This window comes from Mytilus trossulus, unplaced genomic scaffold, assembly GCF_036588685.1.
Source record: "Mytilus trossulus isolate FHL-02 unplaced genomic scaffold, PNRI_Mtr1.1.1.hap1 h1tg000122l__unscaffolded, whole genome shotgun sequence".
NCBI lineage: Eukaryota > Metazoa > Mollusca > Bivalvia > Mytilida > Mytilidae > Mytilus > Mytilus trossulus.
The window spans coordinates 1,617,506-1,634,229 of NW_026963298.1; the positions used below are offsets into that span (position 1 = coordinate 1,617,506).

The window sequence follows — 16,724 nt, forward strand, 5'->3', positions numbered from 1 at the left end:
GTTACTAATTTCTAATTTCTCATTCCTTATTCGTTATCTATTCCTTAGGTTTCCTGTTCCTGGATTTCTAATATATTAACCTAACTGTTTGTGTTATGCATGTGCATATGTATGTAGTCAATATATTCCATAGATTTGATTTTCAAAAGTTAAAAGGCTGAAAAATAATTCCTTTTATGTGTATCCATAGCAACTTTCTGTTTTCATAAATCTTTCTAATGATTAAATAAAAAATGGGTGTCTTTCGCCTAATCTTTTCGTAAATCTAATCATAAAGTTCGTGCAAAAAAAAGTTGGAAAAAAACATTACAATAATTGCCGAACCAATGTATGATATGGACATACAAATATGGACTGTCATACAGAAAACAGCCTATATTACACACCTTATATGATCTTGATGTTCATATCAACCTAATACGAAGGCTATTTTAATACTCATCTATTCAAGAATGAATTTTATTGCACACTAGCTCGTATATTTGAAAAATCAACAGGGGCCAAAATACGAAACTATACACCTTACTGAGGAAGTGCAAAAAAGTGGTCTTGTGGACAAGTGGTATTTTGATACAGGTTACATTTATATGAAATGGACTACAAAGGGATCTAAAATTTGTGGTCTTTTAACACAGGTGTTTCGCTTAATACAGATGGTCTCTTAATCAGGTTTGACTGTATAGAATGATATATTGTTTCAACCTGTAAGTAATTGACCAGATGTTTTGTCACGTATTCCCTCTAAAATGGCCAAAATGTATAGTCACTGATGAGTCTTATGTAGACGAAACGCGCGTCTGGCGTATAAAATTATAATCCTGGTACTTTTGATAACTATTATTACATTTTTTAGTGGCAAATGCTTGAAAGGTGTTAATCAATAAAGGCAACAGTAGTTTACCGCTGATCGAAATTCATAAATCGATTGAGAAAAGAAAAATCCGGGATACAAACTAAAACTGAGAGAAACCCATCAAATATAAGAGGAGAACTACGACAAAACAGAAACATAATGTGCGAGTGGCAAATGCTTGAAAGGTTTAAATCAAACTCACATTGACAATGAAACATTCATAATGTATTGCAACATGATCTTAAAATAAATGTGACGTACAAAAAAGCTAAATCAACCTCTATTATCTCAATTGCGTGTACTATTTATTTCTTGTCTAAGGGAGGGAAGGAAAATCCTACTTTGTAAAAGATCACTCTGATTCAAACAAAAAATTCTCTAAAATTGACATTATCAAGATGCTTGAACTTTTGATTGACAACATCAACATGAACATATTTGTAACATTCGGATGACGTGTTTTTCAACAGACTGTCGGCATTCCAATGGAAATCAATTGTGCCCCTCTTATTGCCGACTTGTTTCTTTATTATTATGAGGCATCCTTCATACAAGTACTTCTTTGGAAGAAAGATAAAAAGCTAGCAATATAACTATACTTTCCGCTATATAGAAGACGTTCTTTCAATAAATAATTCAAAATTTGGTGACTATGTTGAACGCATCTATCCCATCGAACTAGATATAAAGGATACAACAGATACAGTTAAGTCGGCCTCATATCCTGACTAACATCTAGAAATTGACAATGAAGGTCGGTTGATAACAAAACTTTACGACAAAAGAGATGATTTCAGCTTTCCAATTGTGAACTTTCCATTTGTAAGTAGCAACAATCCAGCAGCACCTACATACGGGGTATATACCTTCATATTGATACAATATTCCCGTGCTTGCATTTCCTATCATGATTTTCTTGATAGAGGGTTGCTGCTCACAAGGAAGTTATTAAACCAAGAGTTCCAAATAGTGAAGTTGAAATCATCCCTTCGTAAATTTTACTGACGCCTTCTTTCATTTTTAGTAAGACGTTGTCAGGTTATTTTCGATTGATAATTTTGACTGTACCTCTGGTATGTTTCGTCCCCCTTTTGAATACATAAAACATTATTTGTGGGCTGTTGAATCTTATTAACCATTTGCATAATCCTTTTCATTTTTTTTTTTCGAAAAAGAAACGTTTTAGTGGTTAATTTAAAGCAAACCAAATGAAAAAAAGTCACACTAATATAAGCCACCAATAGTTCATGCTACGTTTTTGATAACGCTGAGTTTATGTTCACGTGCACTTTACATTTTGTACACTGTTTGCCACGGAAAACATTGACATAATCATTTCAGATAAGTTTTTCGCTTGTTATTGTTATATGTACAACTTACCTTGTTCTGAGCATTGATCTCGATTCCATTATCAATAAGTAATTGAACAATTTCTGTATTTCCTTTACTTGCAGCAATGTGTAGTGCAGTGGAACCATCCTTGATAGAATAAAGTAACGATATAACAGTGTTACAAATAAAAAAAACCATCGTAAGGGTATATAACGGTCACACATCCCTTTATAAGTGTTATTGCTGTTATTGTTTTTTCGGCTGATAATTAAATTCTCCATTACCTATTTCTTTCTCTTACTTCTATGAGATCTTTCTTTAAGATGGAATTTTCATACAAATGAGACTACTGTGGATTCATTATTATTCGTTGGATACCAATTTTCGTGGATTTCTAAGGTATAGGTGAACCACGAAATTAAATGTAGAACGAAAAATAAATTTTCTATAGGCTTGTCTGCAGACTTCGGCAAAACCACGAAATCAAATATCCACGAACATGCAAGTTTTTCTTAATCCACGAAAATTGATACCCACGAAAATAAATGAATCCACAGTAAAACTGCAATGTGTTTCAATTCCAGCTTAAAACTGTGTGAAGTGACGTATTCGTTATTGTAAGACATATACACTAAACATGTGGTTAAGGAAGTAAAAAAAAATGTGAGCTTTGTTGTCCCCTGCGTATTTTTCTCTCTCTCTCTCTCTTTTGTCCACAATAATTGTTTGGGACAGCCGTGTAGGACAATCTAATTGGATGTTACAATATTCTATAAAATACTATTTTTTTTAAATGCAGATCGTTAGTCAACATTTTTTTTGCTTGTATTGACTCTACATTGCCGACATATTTATCAAATGTTGTTGCCAACGCACGATAAGCGTAAATCAAACTCATATTGACTAACTCACAGTTTGACTTATATCGAGGCATGGATCTTAAAATCAATTAACGACGTACACAATGAAAAAAAACCTATTTACCTACTGAATACTTTATTTTTCAGGCATGTGCTATCCTTTTTTTTGTATATGCATATTCGTAACCTATTTGTTACTTAATCCTTATTCCTTATTCGATCCTTATTCCTTACCTAATATGTTACTCCCGTTTAATGGTTACTTGTTACTTATATCAAAACAAATCATTAGAACTTATCACTATCATCGTTGAAGAGATGAATATCGTAAATAAATGAATTATTAAATAACTTGTACTTTTTAATGCTGACCTCGTTTTTAAGTAAGAAAACAGAAGAAACTTGAACATTATCTTGATATGTGAACCTTCATTTTGTTTTGATACAATGTCATAAACAATGTCGTATCATTAACTACGTGGTGTGACGTCAGATTGAGTTAACTTGTCGGTTTTTATATGACTGCATTAGAATTTACTCCTCTTGGTAGTACATGTAAATATTGATGAAAATCAGAAAAAAAACAAATTGCATATCTCATAAAATTGGTTCTACTCATAGGTCCAAATTTTAAAGAACAAAGTCCGCAACATTGTAATTAAAGAACATCACATGTTTGACATTTTCAAAACGTTAATACTTTTCAATTACAGGTAAAATTTTCTATTACTCTACAATTTATATTTTGTTTTTCCTTTTAGATTTTTTTTGTTCTATACAACAAAAGTTAATTCCATAATATCTTTGGTTTCGCAGAGAAATGTTATCGAGAAGAACATTGGCACAGGAAATTCATTTCCTAATTATGAACAATTGTTTTAGGCGAACCTTAAGGGATATTGAAATACAGGATTATTACTCTTCTTTTATATGTTGCACAGAAACCCGTTGATTTGTTAAAACATATTGTTGTCACTTATTCACTGTTAAAGGATAATGATTAATAAAGAACTACAATGTAGAAAACATGTAAGATATAACAAGAATCACATCGCCGTTCATGCAATATCATTTGTAGAAAAATGTACGTGGTAACAAATGAGCAAATGTCTCAGATTTGGAACACAAGATAACGAAAAAAGAAAATAAAACCTAATGACGTAAACAAACTTATCAAAATTGTCAGATGGAAAATTCACCAACAAGTAATCTAAATAAGGAAGCGTATTTGAATGTTTGTAATATATTATATAGTATACAATATTTGCCATACAAAAGCTTCGTATTAGAAATTTGTGGAAATTAAGTCAATACCTAGGATTACCCTTTAGACTTACGATTATACGTGATATAAAGAAGGGGTCATCTCAAAATACAAAAACAAACCAACAATACAGATAAAAAATTGCAAATTGGGTCTTCTGTATAAAATAAGATGTAAGCAACACGTTAAAATGTCATGTGTCCTTTTCTGGATTTACAATCAGGACCGCACGAAGCCGAATATTTGAAGACAAGGATGTATAAGGACCGAAGGTGTAGATAGATGTATGATATATATTTTATCAGCAGAAGCAATAACAGGGTATTATTAATGCTATGGTTGATATACGAAAACCAGCAAAAAATATTGTTCAGAGGATACTCTACAAACTGTTTCATTTGAAAGAGTAATGTTGGTGTCGTTTTTTTTTATGCACCATAACAACTTTGTATCCGCAACTATTGCCTTACTGACCTAAATAGGTTGTGATTTTGTAACAATTTCTTCTCGCCTGCTAGATTTTGAATTTTTTTTTATCCCTAACAATCAATTAAATAGATTTGCGTATACACTCTGTGTTGAAATGGATAACGTCGCAGTGAGATATCTCGAGTTGCTCCAGTGTTCGGGATGTATAAGTACCGGGCCACGTTCACTTGTGTTTTTCTCCATCTGATGAGTTAAGCCTTTTTCAACTGATTTTTATAGTGCGTTCTTATGTTGTACTGTTATACCACTGTCCAAGGCTAGGGGAGGGTTTGGATCCCGCTAACATGTTTAACCCCGCTACATTATTTATGTATGTGCCAAGTCAGGAGCCTGTAATTCAGTGGTTGTCGTTTGTTTATGTGTTACGTATTTGTTTTTCGTTCATTTTTTTTACATACATAAGAAGGCCGTTAGTTTTCTTGTTTGAATTGTTTTACATTGTCTTAACGGGGCCTTTTATAGCTGACTATGCGGTATGGGCTTTGTTCATTGTTGAAGGCCGGACGATGACCTATAGTTGTTAATGTCTGTGTCATTTTGGTCATTTGTGGATAGTTGTCTCATTGGCAATCATACCACATCTTCTTTTTTATATTTGGAACACACATTTTTTCTTGCCAATCAATGCTTTCGAATAGGGAAATATAGTCGGAAACCCAAGCCCCCTCCCAACAATACCCAACCCCAACCCCCTTACCATAGGTTGCAATCCCCTTTTAAAAATGGCTGGATCGACCTCTGCGTCGTCAGTGCAATCTATATTACAATTCCATGAAAATAGTACGAGTCTCGGAACAGAGGTTAAAGGTCGTGTTTCGAGCATATCAGTCCCATCCATGTCCATGGAGATAATTATCAACACCGCTAAAAAAACAACCCGTCCATAATTAATTAATCCCAAGATCTTTATTAAAATAATTGGATGAAAGAAAAACAACTTGGAACTCGTTTGTCATTTTGTTGTTGTTGCTGTTGAAACATAGATAGCAAAGTTTTGACTATCTGTGTACACTTATTCTTACATTTCAACTTGTTCTGGCGAACAGTCTAAATAATATTTCCGACATAGATAAGTTCGTTGATAACTGTTTTTTTTTTTTTTTGGGGGGGGGGTTCTCGAATAGTTGTGTTTTTTTCTATTGAACAAAAAAACGTTGACACAAGTGTTTGTCCTATTCAGAAAAAAATAAAAGATTTCAAAATTATACCGAATGGCAAGTGAAATTTCATGAAGAATAAGGAGCTCAAAAACACCCGTCCGCTGGATTTCCTCATTCTCTTTAAAACAAAATAAAAGAGAGAAAGTATGTTTTAGCATAAACATGCTAACATGCTGCGTGATTGATTGCATTTTTCCTAACACAAAGTATTGATGACTTTTTTTAGCAATTGTTCCAATCTAGCTACTGCAACGACAATTGTGATATTTTATGTGTTTCATGTTAAATTTATTTTAACATAATCTTAGTTCATTCTATCATACTTCGTACAATTACAGCATTGTCAACCTGGATAACAACGTATACAATAATTATGTTAACACATTGCTGTAAATATATTAGAAAATAAAAGTTGTACAACTTCAGAAAAACATAAAGTGTAATGGTAATCCTTATCGTGGGCTAATGACAGTTTCCACAAATGTCTATTCAGACAATCGTCATTCTTTAGTAAATTAGTTTATATCCAATTGATAGCTTACCGTGTCCATTACATTAATATCAATACCCTTGTCAATAAGCCAGTGGACGATGTCTGTCTTTCCTTTTAATGTAGCGTCAAACAGTATAGTCGAACCATCCTTAAAGACATTGCAGTTATTAAATATTAATGTTAGATGTATTAATAAGGAATACCAAGAAGATTGAAGTAACTTAGTATTGAAGTTGCAGTCCTCTATTTTGTTTAAACAAAGGTATCATAAAAGTGTTTTTTTCATCAAGTGTATGTTCATATTCTTTATTGCATTATTCATTTGTCATATAAATAACACAAGTTAATGGTTTTTACGATTTTTCATTGTCAAAACGTACTAAATGGTTATGCTAGCATAATTTAACTATCATTATTTAATCATACATGTATACAGTTGTGATGTAGACATCGTTAATTTTAGTGCAATTTTCATCATCAAGTCTATCTAACTATGATGCTGTTTTTGTCTGTTACCTATCTTATATATCATTACCAAAATTTATCATACGTCACGTTAAAATGGCATATTCTGATTGGCTAATGCGAAGGTGTAAATTTACTCTATCAAACGGCTTAGCGCGTAACTTCTTTTTTCGAAATTCAGTCTACGATACGTACAAAAGAAGTATACTTATGTTTCCTTCATTTACATAGGCGTACTAGAAAGTCTCAAATCCCATTAGAAGTGTAATGAGAGTGTATTATGGTGTAATTGTTTTTCGACTGATGGTTATATTGTTCATTCAATATATTGTTTCTCTTACTTCAATGAGATCTTTCGAAACTGTTAAACATTCACAACGCTGAGAGTAAGACAGCAATGCGTTTCATTTCCGACTAAAAAACGCTGGTAGTGGTATTCGTTGTTGTAAGACAAATAAAATTGTGTGTTTTGTTGCCTCTTTTGTGTCTTTTTATTGTAATTAAGACTATAACACTATCTGCTATTGATATTTTGACATAAACATGTTTAACCCCGCCGTATTTTTGCGCCTGTCCCAAGTCAGGAGCCTCTGACCTTTGTTAGTCTTGAATTATTTATAATTTTAGTTTCTTGTGTACAATTTGGAGTTTAGTAAGACGTTCATTATCACTGAATTAGTATATATTTGTTAAGGGGCCAACTGAATGACCCCCCGGGTGCGGGACTTTTTAGCTACATTGAAGACCTGTTGGAGACCTTCTGCTGTTGTCTTTTCTATGGTCGGGTTATTGTTTCTGTGACACATTCCCCATTTCCATTCTCAATTTTACCTATTATATATATATAAGAAGATGTGGTATAAGTGTCATTGAGACAACTCTCTATCCAAATCACAATTTGTAAGAGCAAACACTCATAGGTCTAAGTAAGGTCTTCAACACGGTCTGCATTATGTCTGTGATTTTTTCATACATCTTTGTCCATATAATGGCATCTGATGCGACTGTCACACAAATGAGAGGTCTAGCTAGCTATAAAACCAGGTTTAATCCACCATTTTTTACATCAGAAAATGCCTGTACCAAGTCAGAAATATGACAGGTGTTTTTCGTTTGTTTAGTGTGTTTCTACATTTGATTTTGTTATGATTTTAATTCTAAATCGTTTAATACGGTGAGAAGGTGAGAATTATTGCAAGATTCTACTATCTTTATTTTATCCAATATAGCTTTTTTCGTGACAGACCTAAAGAGATTTAACAAATCATATTGGAAGTGGAAATATTATACAATAAAACCTGTTCTCAGAGACCCCTTGAGGGAGAGCAAAAAAGTGGTATCTTAAGACAGGAGGTCTTTTGATACAGGTTCAATTTATATGAAATGCACTACAAAGGGATCTGAAATTTGTGGTATTTTAACACAGGTTTTTTGCTTTTTTTAAAACAGATGGTCTCTTAATCAGGTTTGACTGTATAGATGAATGTTTTATTTCAAGCTGTAAGTAATTGACAAGATGTTTATCATGTATTCCCTCTAAAATGGCCGACATGTTATTATAAATTATTGAGTGACAAATGCTTGAAAGGTGTAAATTAATTAAGGCAACAGTAGTATACCGCTGATCGAAATTCATAAATCCATTGAGAAAAAAAGAATCCGAATTACAAACTAAAACTAAGGGAACCACATCAAATATATGAGAACTACGACACACATTATTATCATGGGTGAGTAGCAAATGCTTGAAAGGTGTGAAACAAACTCACACCGACAATAAAACATACAAATTATATTGCAACATGGATCTTAAAAGTACAAAAGGTTAAATTAACCCCTTTTCTCTCAATTGCATGTACTATTTTGAATGCATAACACATCATATGTGTTCTATTGGAACTTAGCAACCATATGCTTAACCCTTTACATATATTTTTTCGGAAAAAAAAACAACGTCTAGGGGTTCATTTAAAATAAACCAAATGAAAAAAAAACATCAATATAAGAGTACAATATACAATAGTGCATGCTCCTTTTTTCATAACGTTATTGAATTAAGCAAAACGCTGATTTTATATTCACGTCCACTCTACATTTTGTACACTGTTTTTCACAGAAATTATTCACATAATCATTTTAGATAAGTGTTTCGCTTGTAATTTTTTGTATGTACAACTTACCTTGTTCTGAAAATTGATCTCGATTCCATTATCAATAAGCAATTGGACCATTTCTGTATTTCCTGTACTTGCAGCACTGTGTAGTGCAGTGGAACCATCCTTGGTAGAAACAAAGTGATGATATAACAGTGTTACACATAAAAAAAATCAGCATAAGGGAATTACATAATGATCACGCAAAGTCACACATCCAATTTTATTGTCCACTACATATATTCTTTCTCTAACTTCTATGAGATCTTTTGGAAAGATTGAATTTTAATGCAAATGAGACTAAAACTGCAATGTGTTTCAATTTCAGGTTAAAACCGTTTGTAGTTACGTATCTCGTTGTTGTAAGACATATACACTTAAATTGTGGTTAATGAAGTAAACAAAATTGAGAGCTTTGTTGTCCCCTGCGTGTATTTTCTCTCACTATTTTGTCCAACATAATTGTGTGTGACAGCTATGTAGGACATTCTAATTGGATGTTAAAATATTCTATAGAATACTATTTTTTTTAAATGCAGATCGTTTGTTAACAATTTATTTTGTCTTGTACTACCTCTACATTGGCGACATATTTGACAAATTGTGTTGCTCAACGCACGATAAGTGCAAATCAAACTCACATTGACTAACACACATTTTAACATATATTGAGGCATGGATCTTAAAATAATTGAACGACGTACAAAATGACAAATTAACCCCTATTTACTCACTACATACTTAATTTTACATGCATGTGTTATCCCTATTTTTCTATATTGCTTGTTACACGTGTATAAAACGTATTTGTGCGTTTAACGCATGTTTTTTTTCCAAACATGTGTATAACAGGCGTGAAAAAATATTAAACATTGTCTAGGTATAGAGTGTGTTAATTGAAAAAAAGGCTTTCTAAAAATAAATTTGATATGTAAGTTATATTTGCATTATCAAATCAATATGCAACACTATCTTGTATATTGTGCATATAGGTAAAAGGGGGACAAAAAATACAAGAGGGACATTAAAACACATATGTTGAAACTCCTTGGCTAAAAATTAAAAAAAAAAATTAAGATAAAGTATATATGGACTTGAACTTAAAATGACGCTAGGAATGAACTAATTTTTTTAATCACTAACTCTTTAAAATTTATCAGTTGTGGACTTTTGACGAGGTCAATACGTTATATATGGAACTGTTCAGATTATATGTACCGAGAACGAAGTTTGAGTGGCAAAATCATCTAACAGGTCCATATACAACGTATTGACTGAGTGAGAGTCCTTAACCTATATATTACAAATGTAAATAATAGAGATTATAAAAATTTTATATTTTCAATAATCTGGTTTAATTCAATCGAATATTTGTGTGGGTGCGTGGGTGTTGCAGTCTGTAGCTCATTGCCATATTCGGCATGGCCATAGATGGCGCTCGCAGCTTGAATCAGAATTTTGGAATTTCCGTATCAGCTTGAATTAGAATTTTGGAATTCCCGTATCGGGCACTTGTTAATTTGCTGTCGACTTGAAAGCAGGTGTTTCACAAATAAGTTAAACTATTTAAAAGAAAAAGAAAAGATGCCAAACAAGAGAAATGCCATAGGATCGCCATCCAGGGCCATGGGAAAGAAGAGAAGAACGGCTAACAGGACAGGCGGACAGAGAATGCAGAACGAAGAAATCCCACAAAAGAAGGACGGAGCTGGACGGAGAAGAACTGCCAAGAAAACACAAGGGGTCGGACACGTGGTGGCAGAAGGACCGGTGGAAACTACTGATTTCTCATCAGGTAATGAGTCGGAGGAGGAAGCACGAGCGTTCCCCTTTTTAAGGCACGACCCGTTACACCAAAACTTTGAAATTGCAAATAATTCCATTGATTTCTCTCCGTCACAAGAATCTAGCATTCATGACACAGTGGGGGAACACGTGTCTTTTAAAATTAAGAAAAGAATTTGGGAGGGAAATTTTATTGAGCTTCATTCTCTTTTGAGAACGCGAAAAGCAATGGAAGAGGTGGACGAAGGCGATTTGAAATTAAAAAAAGGGGGAAAATTTGCATTGAAAAAAGATCGTCGAGTGTTTATTTGTCCATAAATGAATGGACTTCAGCATTCATGGTTTTTATGAGAGAAATACAGCACACGGGCACAGGAATTGTTAAAATATATGCGCGATATAAGACTAGCGGCAACGAGGTCAGAAAACTGGGCCACCTATGACGAGCAATTTAGGCTAAAATAGAAAAGAATCCAAATTTATCTTGGGGAAATATACACGGTGAATATTGGCTATTACACATCACATCTCCCATAGTACAAAACAGTGTGTCAGTGCAATCATAGGGTTATAGAACAAATACACAACATCCGCTAATCTGATGTTATAAATTCCTAACTGTCAGTATTTTAAATTATAAGTCAATGCAACTATAAAAGTGATAACGTATAATGTTAACATAACAATCCTCCCTCTGTTAATTTAGAAGATCAAGATAAACAAGATTAATCTCTAGTGAATGAAAGTAATACATTCAATTTGCACTCAATTGAACTTAATAGCTACAAGTTTTACTGTCTATATTTTTAATGTTCGATTATGAAATCCTAAACCTACAGTGATATCACTACACTAACTTAACCACAAATATTTACAGTCATATGTTTCTAAAAGTCTATCTGGTGCCTTTCTTACTATTTCTGTGCGGTGCATAACGATAGTATCATTAGCATGTTCAACTGTTTTATTTTTGGTTATTTTAGTTTGTTCGGATTCATTGTTATTTTCAGAGTTTTCGGTATCGCAATTGAATTACATGTTGGTATTGTTATGAATTCAGTGTCAATATCAGATATGGTAATTTCAAGTATGTTTGGTATGTTTTTATTTTCCTGCGGTACGAATTAACGAATCTGATCAATATGTCTCTTCCATACTAAATCTCCAAATTGGACTTGATAAGTTACTGTTCCGAGTTTATGAACGATAGTTCCTTGTTTCCACTTGTTATTATCTCTATAGTCTCTTTAAGATTTGGACTCCCTAATGGATGCAAAAAGAATATTTGTTTTTTACCATCTCCTCATTTTATTATTATTCTCTGTGGAGCTAATGATTTGACAGATTTAGAATTGACAGGGAATGGTTTAATTGAAAATGTAAAAATGGTCTACCCTACGTTACCAGGCTTTATTTAAAAAGGTTATTATAATATGGTCTTCAATGCTACAGTGCGATACTGGCATATTGCACCCTTGAATGCGGGTGCAATAATAGAACAGAACAGAAAAAGAGAAATTTAGTGGCCAAAAACTTTGTTACAGAAAATGGGGGTAAAACTATATTACACGAGAACATTAAGGCAAGTGAAGTGTCTTTATACAGAACAAATGGAACTAATTTGTCACAAACTGGAAATCAGGTTTTCTTAATATACAAGGGTGTGGGGGTTGAGTCTTTCCTACGCACACCATAATCAACTTTTCCTAAGATTCAATAATGAAAATTTTGTGGAGTTGAGAACCCATGTCAGATTTGGTAGCTGACTTGGGCTCTCATGTGGCGGTCCAGGGAGACTGGTAGTGATTGGGGGATTATTTCACTCGGCCCTTGCTCTGGGCCTGACAAGTTCTAAAACTTGCAGGTTTGGAAAATGTGGTTAGTGGTAACGGTGGGGTCTACAGATGGGTGACTCTGGGACCTCCTCCACCTCATCTTATAGAGGGGAGGCCTACACCTGCCAACAGGTGGGGCACTAATACCTGGAGCATTGGTAATACGAGTGTTTTCCCCGGTCACTCCCCATGGTAGGTGGTGGTGTAACCGTGTTTAACTACCAGGGGTTTTATGACACTATGTCAACATAGGTCAGCTGATAGCCATTGTGTATAGGTAATCGGTAGTCACCCTGGCGCCTCAACAAAATATTATAGAATACTCTGTAGCCAAAGTAATGCCACAAAGTAAAAATGTATATTCTAGTCATGAAAATGTAAATACAAGTTGGTGTAATAAAATGTATTTTTAATACAAAGGATTGTTTTTGTATAAGTTGTAAATGAAATACAGAGGATGGAACCTCTACAGAAATGAGTATAATATACAGAAAGTCTGTACAGTATTTTAATTTTGGTATTTGTGAATTACAATTAACAACACACAAAGAGAGACAACTCTAGTTTAATTTTTAACATAGTTTAGAAAATACGTCAACAACTCTTGATCGTTGTTCTTCGTCTCATTGTTATTCGTTCAGTATTGATATAGGGTCTTCGTATATGAGTATTGCAATTAATAGAGATTATAAAAATTTTATATTTTCAATAATCTGGTTTAATTCAATCGAATATTTGTGTGGGTGCGTGGGTGTTGCAGTCTGTAGCTCATTGCCATATTCGGCATGGCCATAGATGGCGCTCGCAGCTTGAATCAGAATTTTGGAATTTCCGTATCAGCTTGAATTAGAATTTTGGAATTCCCGTATCGGGCACTTGTTAATTTGCTGTCGACTTGAAAGCAGGTGTTTCACAAATAAGTTAAACTATTTAAAACCCGCCCACCCTCCCTATGAGAATATTTGCTGCTGTTTTTGTTTTATATTTTCAGGCACTTGTTTGATGTATTTGATTGGAATATTATGATTACCAGTATCCAGGCTGACCTTCATAGTATTGGACCAATACAGGATAATTTCGAATAAACATGCGTTTCTATGAATTGGACATTTCAGTTATTCAGCACTTTTTAACATATTATGGACTATTGTGATTTAAGCATCCAAATTGAGAATTAATTTTAGTTTTTAGTAATTAACAATTTTAATAATTGGAAAGAAAACAAGACACTTTTTAGAAATTAATCATCTTCTACTATCCTTAGGCGCAGAGTCAATTTTGAATGGGGGGAGGTCCAGGGAGACTGGTAGTGATTGGGGGATTATTTCACTCGGCCCTTGCTCTTGGCCTGACAAGTTCTAAAACTTGCAGGTTTGGAAAATGTGGTTAGTGGTAACGGTGGGGTCTACAGATGGGTGACTCTGGGACCTCCTCCACCTCATCTTATAGAGGGGAGGCCTACACCTGCCAACAGGTGGGGCACTAATAACTGGAGCATTGGTAATACGAGTGTTTTCCCCGGTCACTCCCCATGGTAGGTGGTGGTGTAACCGTGTTTAACTACCAGGGGTTTTATGACACTATGTCAACATAGGTCAGCTGATAGCCATTGTGTATAGGTAATCGGTAGTCACCCTGGCGCCTCAACAAAATATTATAGAATACTCTGTAGCCAAAGTAATGCCACAAAGTAAAAATGTATATTCTAGTCATGAAAATGTAAATACAAGTTGGTGTAATAAAATGTATTTTTAATACAAAGGATTGTTTTTGTATAAGTTGTAAATGAAATACAGAGGATGGAACCTCTACAGAAATGAGTATAATATACAGAAAGTCTGTACAGTATTTTAATTTTGGTATTTGTGAATTACAATTAACAACACACAAAGAGAGACAACTCTAGTTTAATTTTTAACATAGTTTAGAAAATACGTCAACAACTCTTGATCGTTGTTCTTCGTCTCATTGTTATTCGTTCAGTATTGATATAGGGTCTTCGTATATGAGTATTGCAATTAATGTATAAGATTGACGTATAATATCCTTCTATGTATTTTTTAATCGTATGTTTTAAATACCAATATTCTTTAAATAACTTCTGATCACAGCTTATTGCGCTAGATTCCTTGTATTTATAGCGTCTGCCTTTGAACATAACATACTTGATATCTCCTTTAGAATAACTGAAAAACATATTTTCGTCTGATGTGGGCCTTCCTCAATTGTTGGTTTGTATGATAGCATGACGTCATAATTCTTAATTTACTACTATATTTTGTTTTATTGACCGCCAAACACAAATACATAGAATCATAGCGGTAATATAGCTTACAAATAGAAAAAAAGCTTCGGAAACAAAAAATAAACTTTGAAACGCGTGATCGTCAAAGCCAATGAAAATAAACAGGAGAAAGCTACACCATATGTTATATTTGTAAATTCTTAAAATATCAATACAATTTCTAGGAAACTTAAAACATTTGACACGTGAAGTATAACACAGTTTGCTGAACACAACAATGAAACTGAAATATGTATGGTCAAACTCAGGCAAGTTAATGCAGTTTAAACAAATTTAGCAATGATTTTCGGTGTTTGCATCGCAATCTAAATCTGACGTCATTTTCCTAACTATTCGACACGTGATTGGCTAGAACGTTTCGTCGACGTCAAATTTGAGCTTGTCACCAACAGCTGATCGGGCACCTTGTTATGATAGAAGTCAGTGTCTTCAGTTCGACAACAACACGTTAATATAGATGTGGGTTGCTTATATTTTGAGGTACGTTAGTTTTAAATTATTTTAGCCTTCTTCCGAGGATCTTGGATATTCATTTCATTCACGATTATGAATGAAGTCTGAAGAGAAAGCTGCATGTTTACTTAAAAAATGTGGTTATTTACAAGTTTCGCTGTCAACATGATGTGGGCAGTCTGTTAGAAACTTCCTTTGAATTAATTTTTCACGTTAACACAATTTTACTTGCTTATAAACAATCCAATCTTTATTGACTACTGACTTTATAAATATAGTTTCACGTCAACAGTTTGCAGACTGACCAGGGATGCATTCATGCGGGTCAAATGTTTAAATTTGGGATCTCAAACCAACAATACAGATAAAAAATCGCATATTGGGTCTTCTGTATAAAATAAGATGTAAGCAACACGTTAAAATGTCATGTGTCCTTTTCTGGATTTACAATCAGGACCGCACGAAGCCGAATATTTGAAGACAAGGATGTATAAGGACCGAAGGTGTAGATAGATGTATGATATATATATTGTCAGCAGAAGCAATAACAGGGTATTATTAATGCTATGGTTGATATACGAAAACCAGCAAAAAATATTGTTCAGAGGATACTCTACAAACTGTTTCATTTGAAAGAGTAATGTTGGTGTCGTTTTTTTTTATGCACCATAACAACTTTGTATCCGCAACTATTGCCTTACTGACCTAAAAAGGTTGTGATTTTGTAACAATTTCTTCTCGCCTGCTAGATTTTGATTTTTTTTTTTATCCCTAACAATCAATTAAATAGATTTGCGTATAAACTCTGTGTTGAAATGGATAACGTCGCAGTGAGATATCTCGAGTTGTTCCAGTGTTCGGGATGTATAAGTACCGGGCCACGTTCACTTGTATTTTTCTCCATCTGATGAGTTAAGCCTTTTTCAACTGATTTTTATAGTGCGTTCTTATGTTGTACTGTTATACCACTGTCCAAGGATAGGGGGAGGGTTTGGATCCCGCTAACATGTTTAACCCCGCTACATTATTTATGTATGTGCCTGTCCCAAGTCAGGAGCCTGTAATTCAGTGGTTGTCGTTTGTTTATGTGTTACGTATTTGTTTTTCGTTCATTTTTTTTACATACATAAGAAGGCCATTAGTTTTCTTGTTTGAATTGTTTTACATTGTCTTAACGGGGCCTTTTATAGCTGACTATGCGGTATGGGCTTTGTTCATTGTTGAAGGCCGGACGATGACCTATAGTTGTTAATGTCTGTGTCATTTTGGTCATTTGT

The 16,724-nt window shown here is 33.8% G+C and overlaps 1 protein-coding gene across 1 annotated transcript in view; it reads right to left on the reverse strand.

Moving 5' to 3' along the window:
* LOC134700086 (uncharacterized) overlaps positions 1-9,746 on the reverse strand; it is a 33,715-nt gene extending 23,969 nt beyond the window's left edge. Inside the window, exons 1-4 of the mRNA XM_063561456.1 lie at positions 9,711-9,746; positions 9,097-9,195; positions 6,501-6,599; positions 2,234-2,332 (exon numbers count right to left, since the gene is read on the reverse strand). Coding sequence (XP_063417526.1) covers positions 2,234-2,332; positions 6,501-6,599; positions 9,097-9,195; positions 9,711-9,746 — 333 coding nt within the window. The remainder of the gene's footprint in view (positions 1-2,233; positions 2,333-6,500; positions 6,600-9,096; positions 9,196-9,710) is intronic.
* Between the last annotated feature and the right edge of the window lie 6,978 nt (positions 9,747-16,724).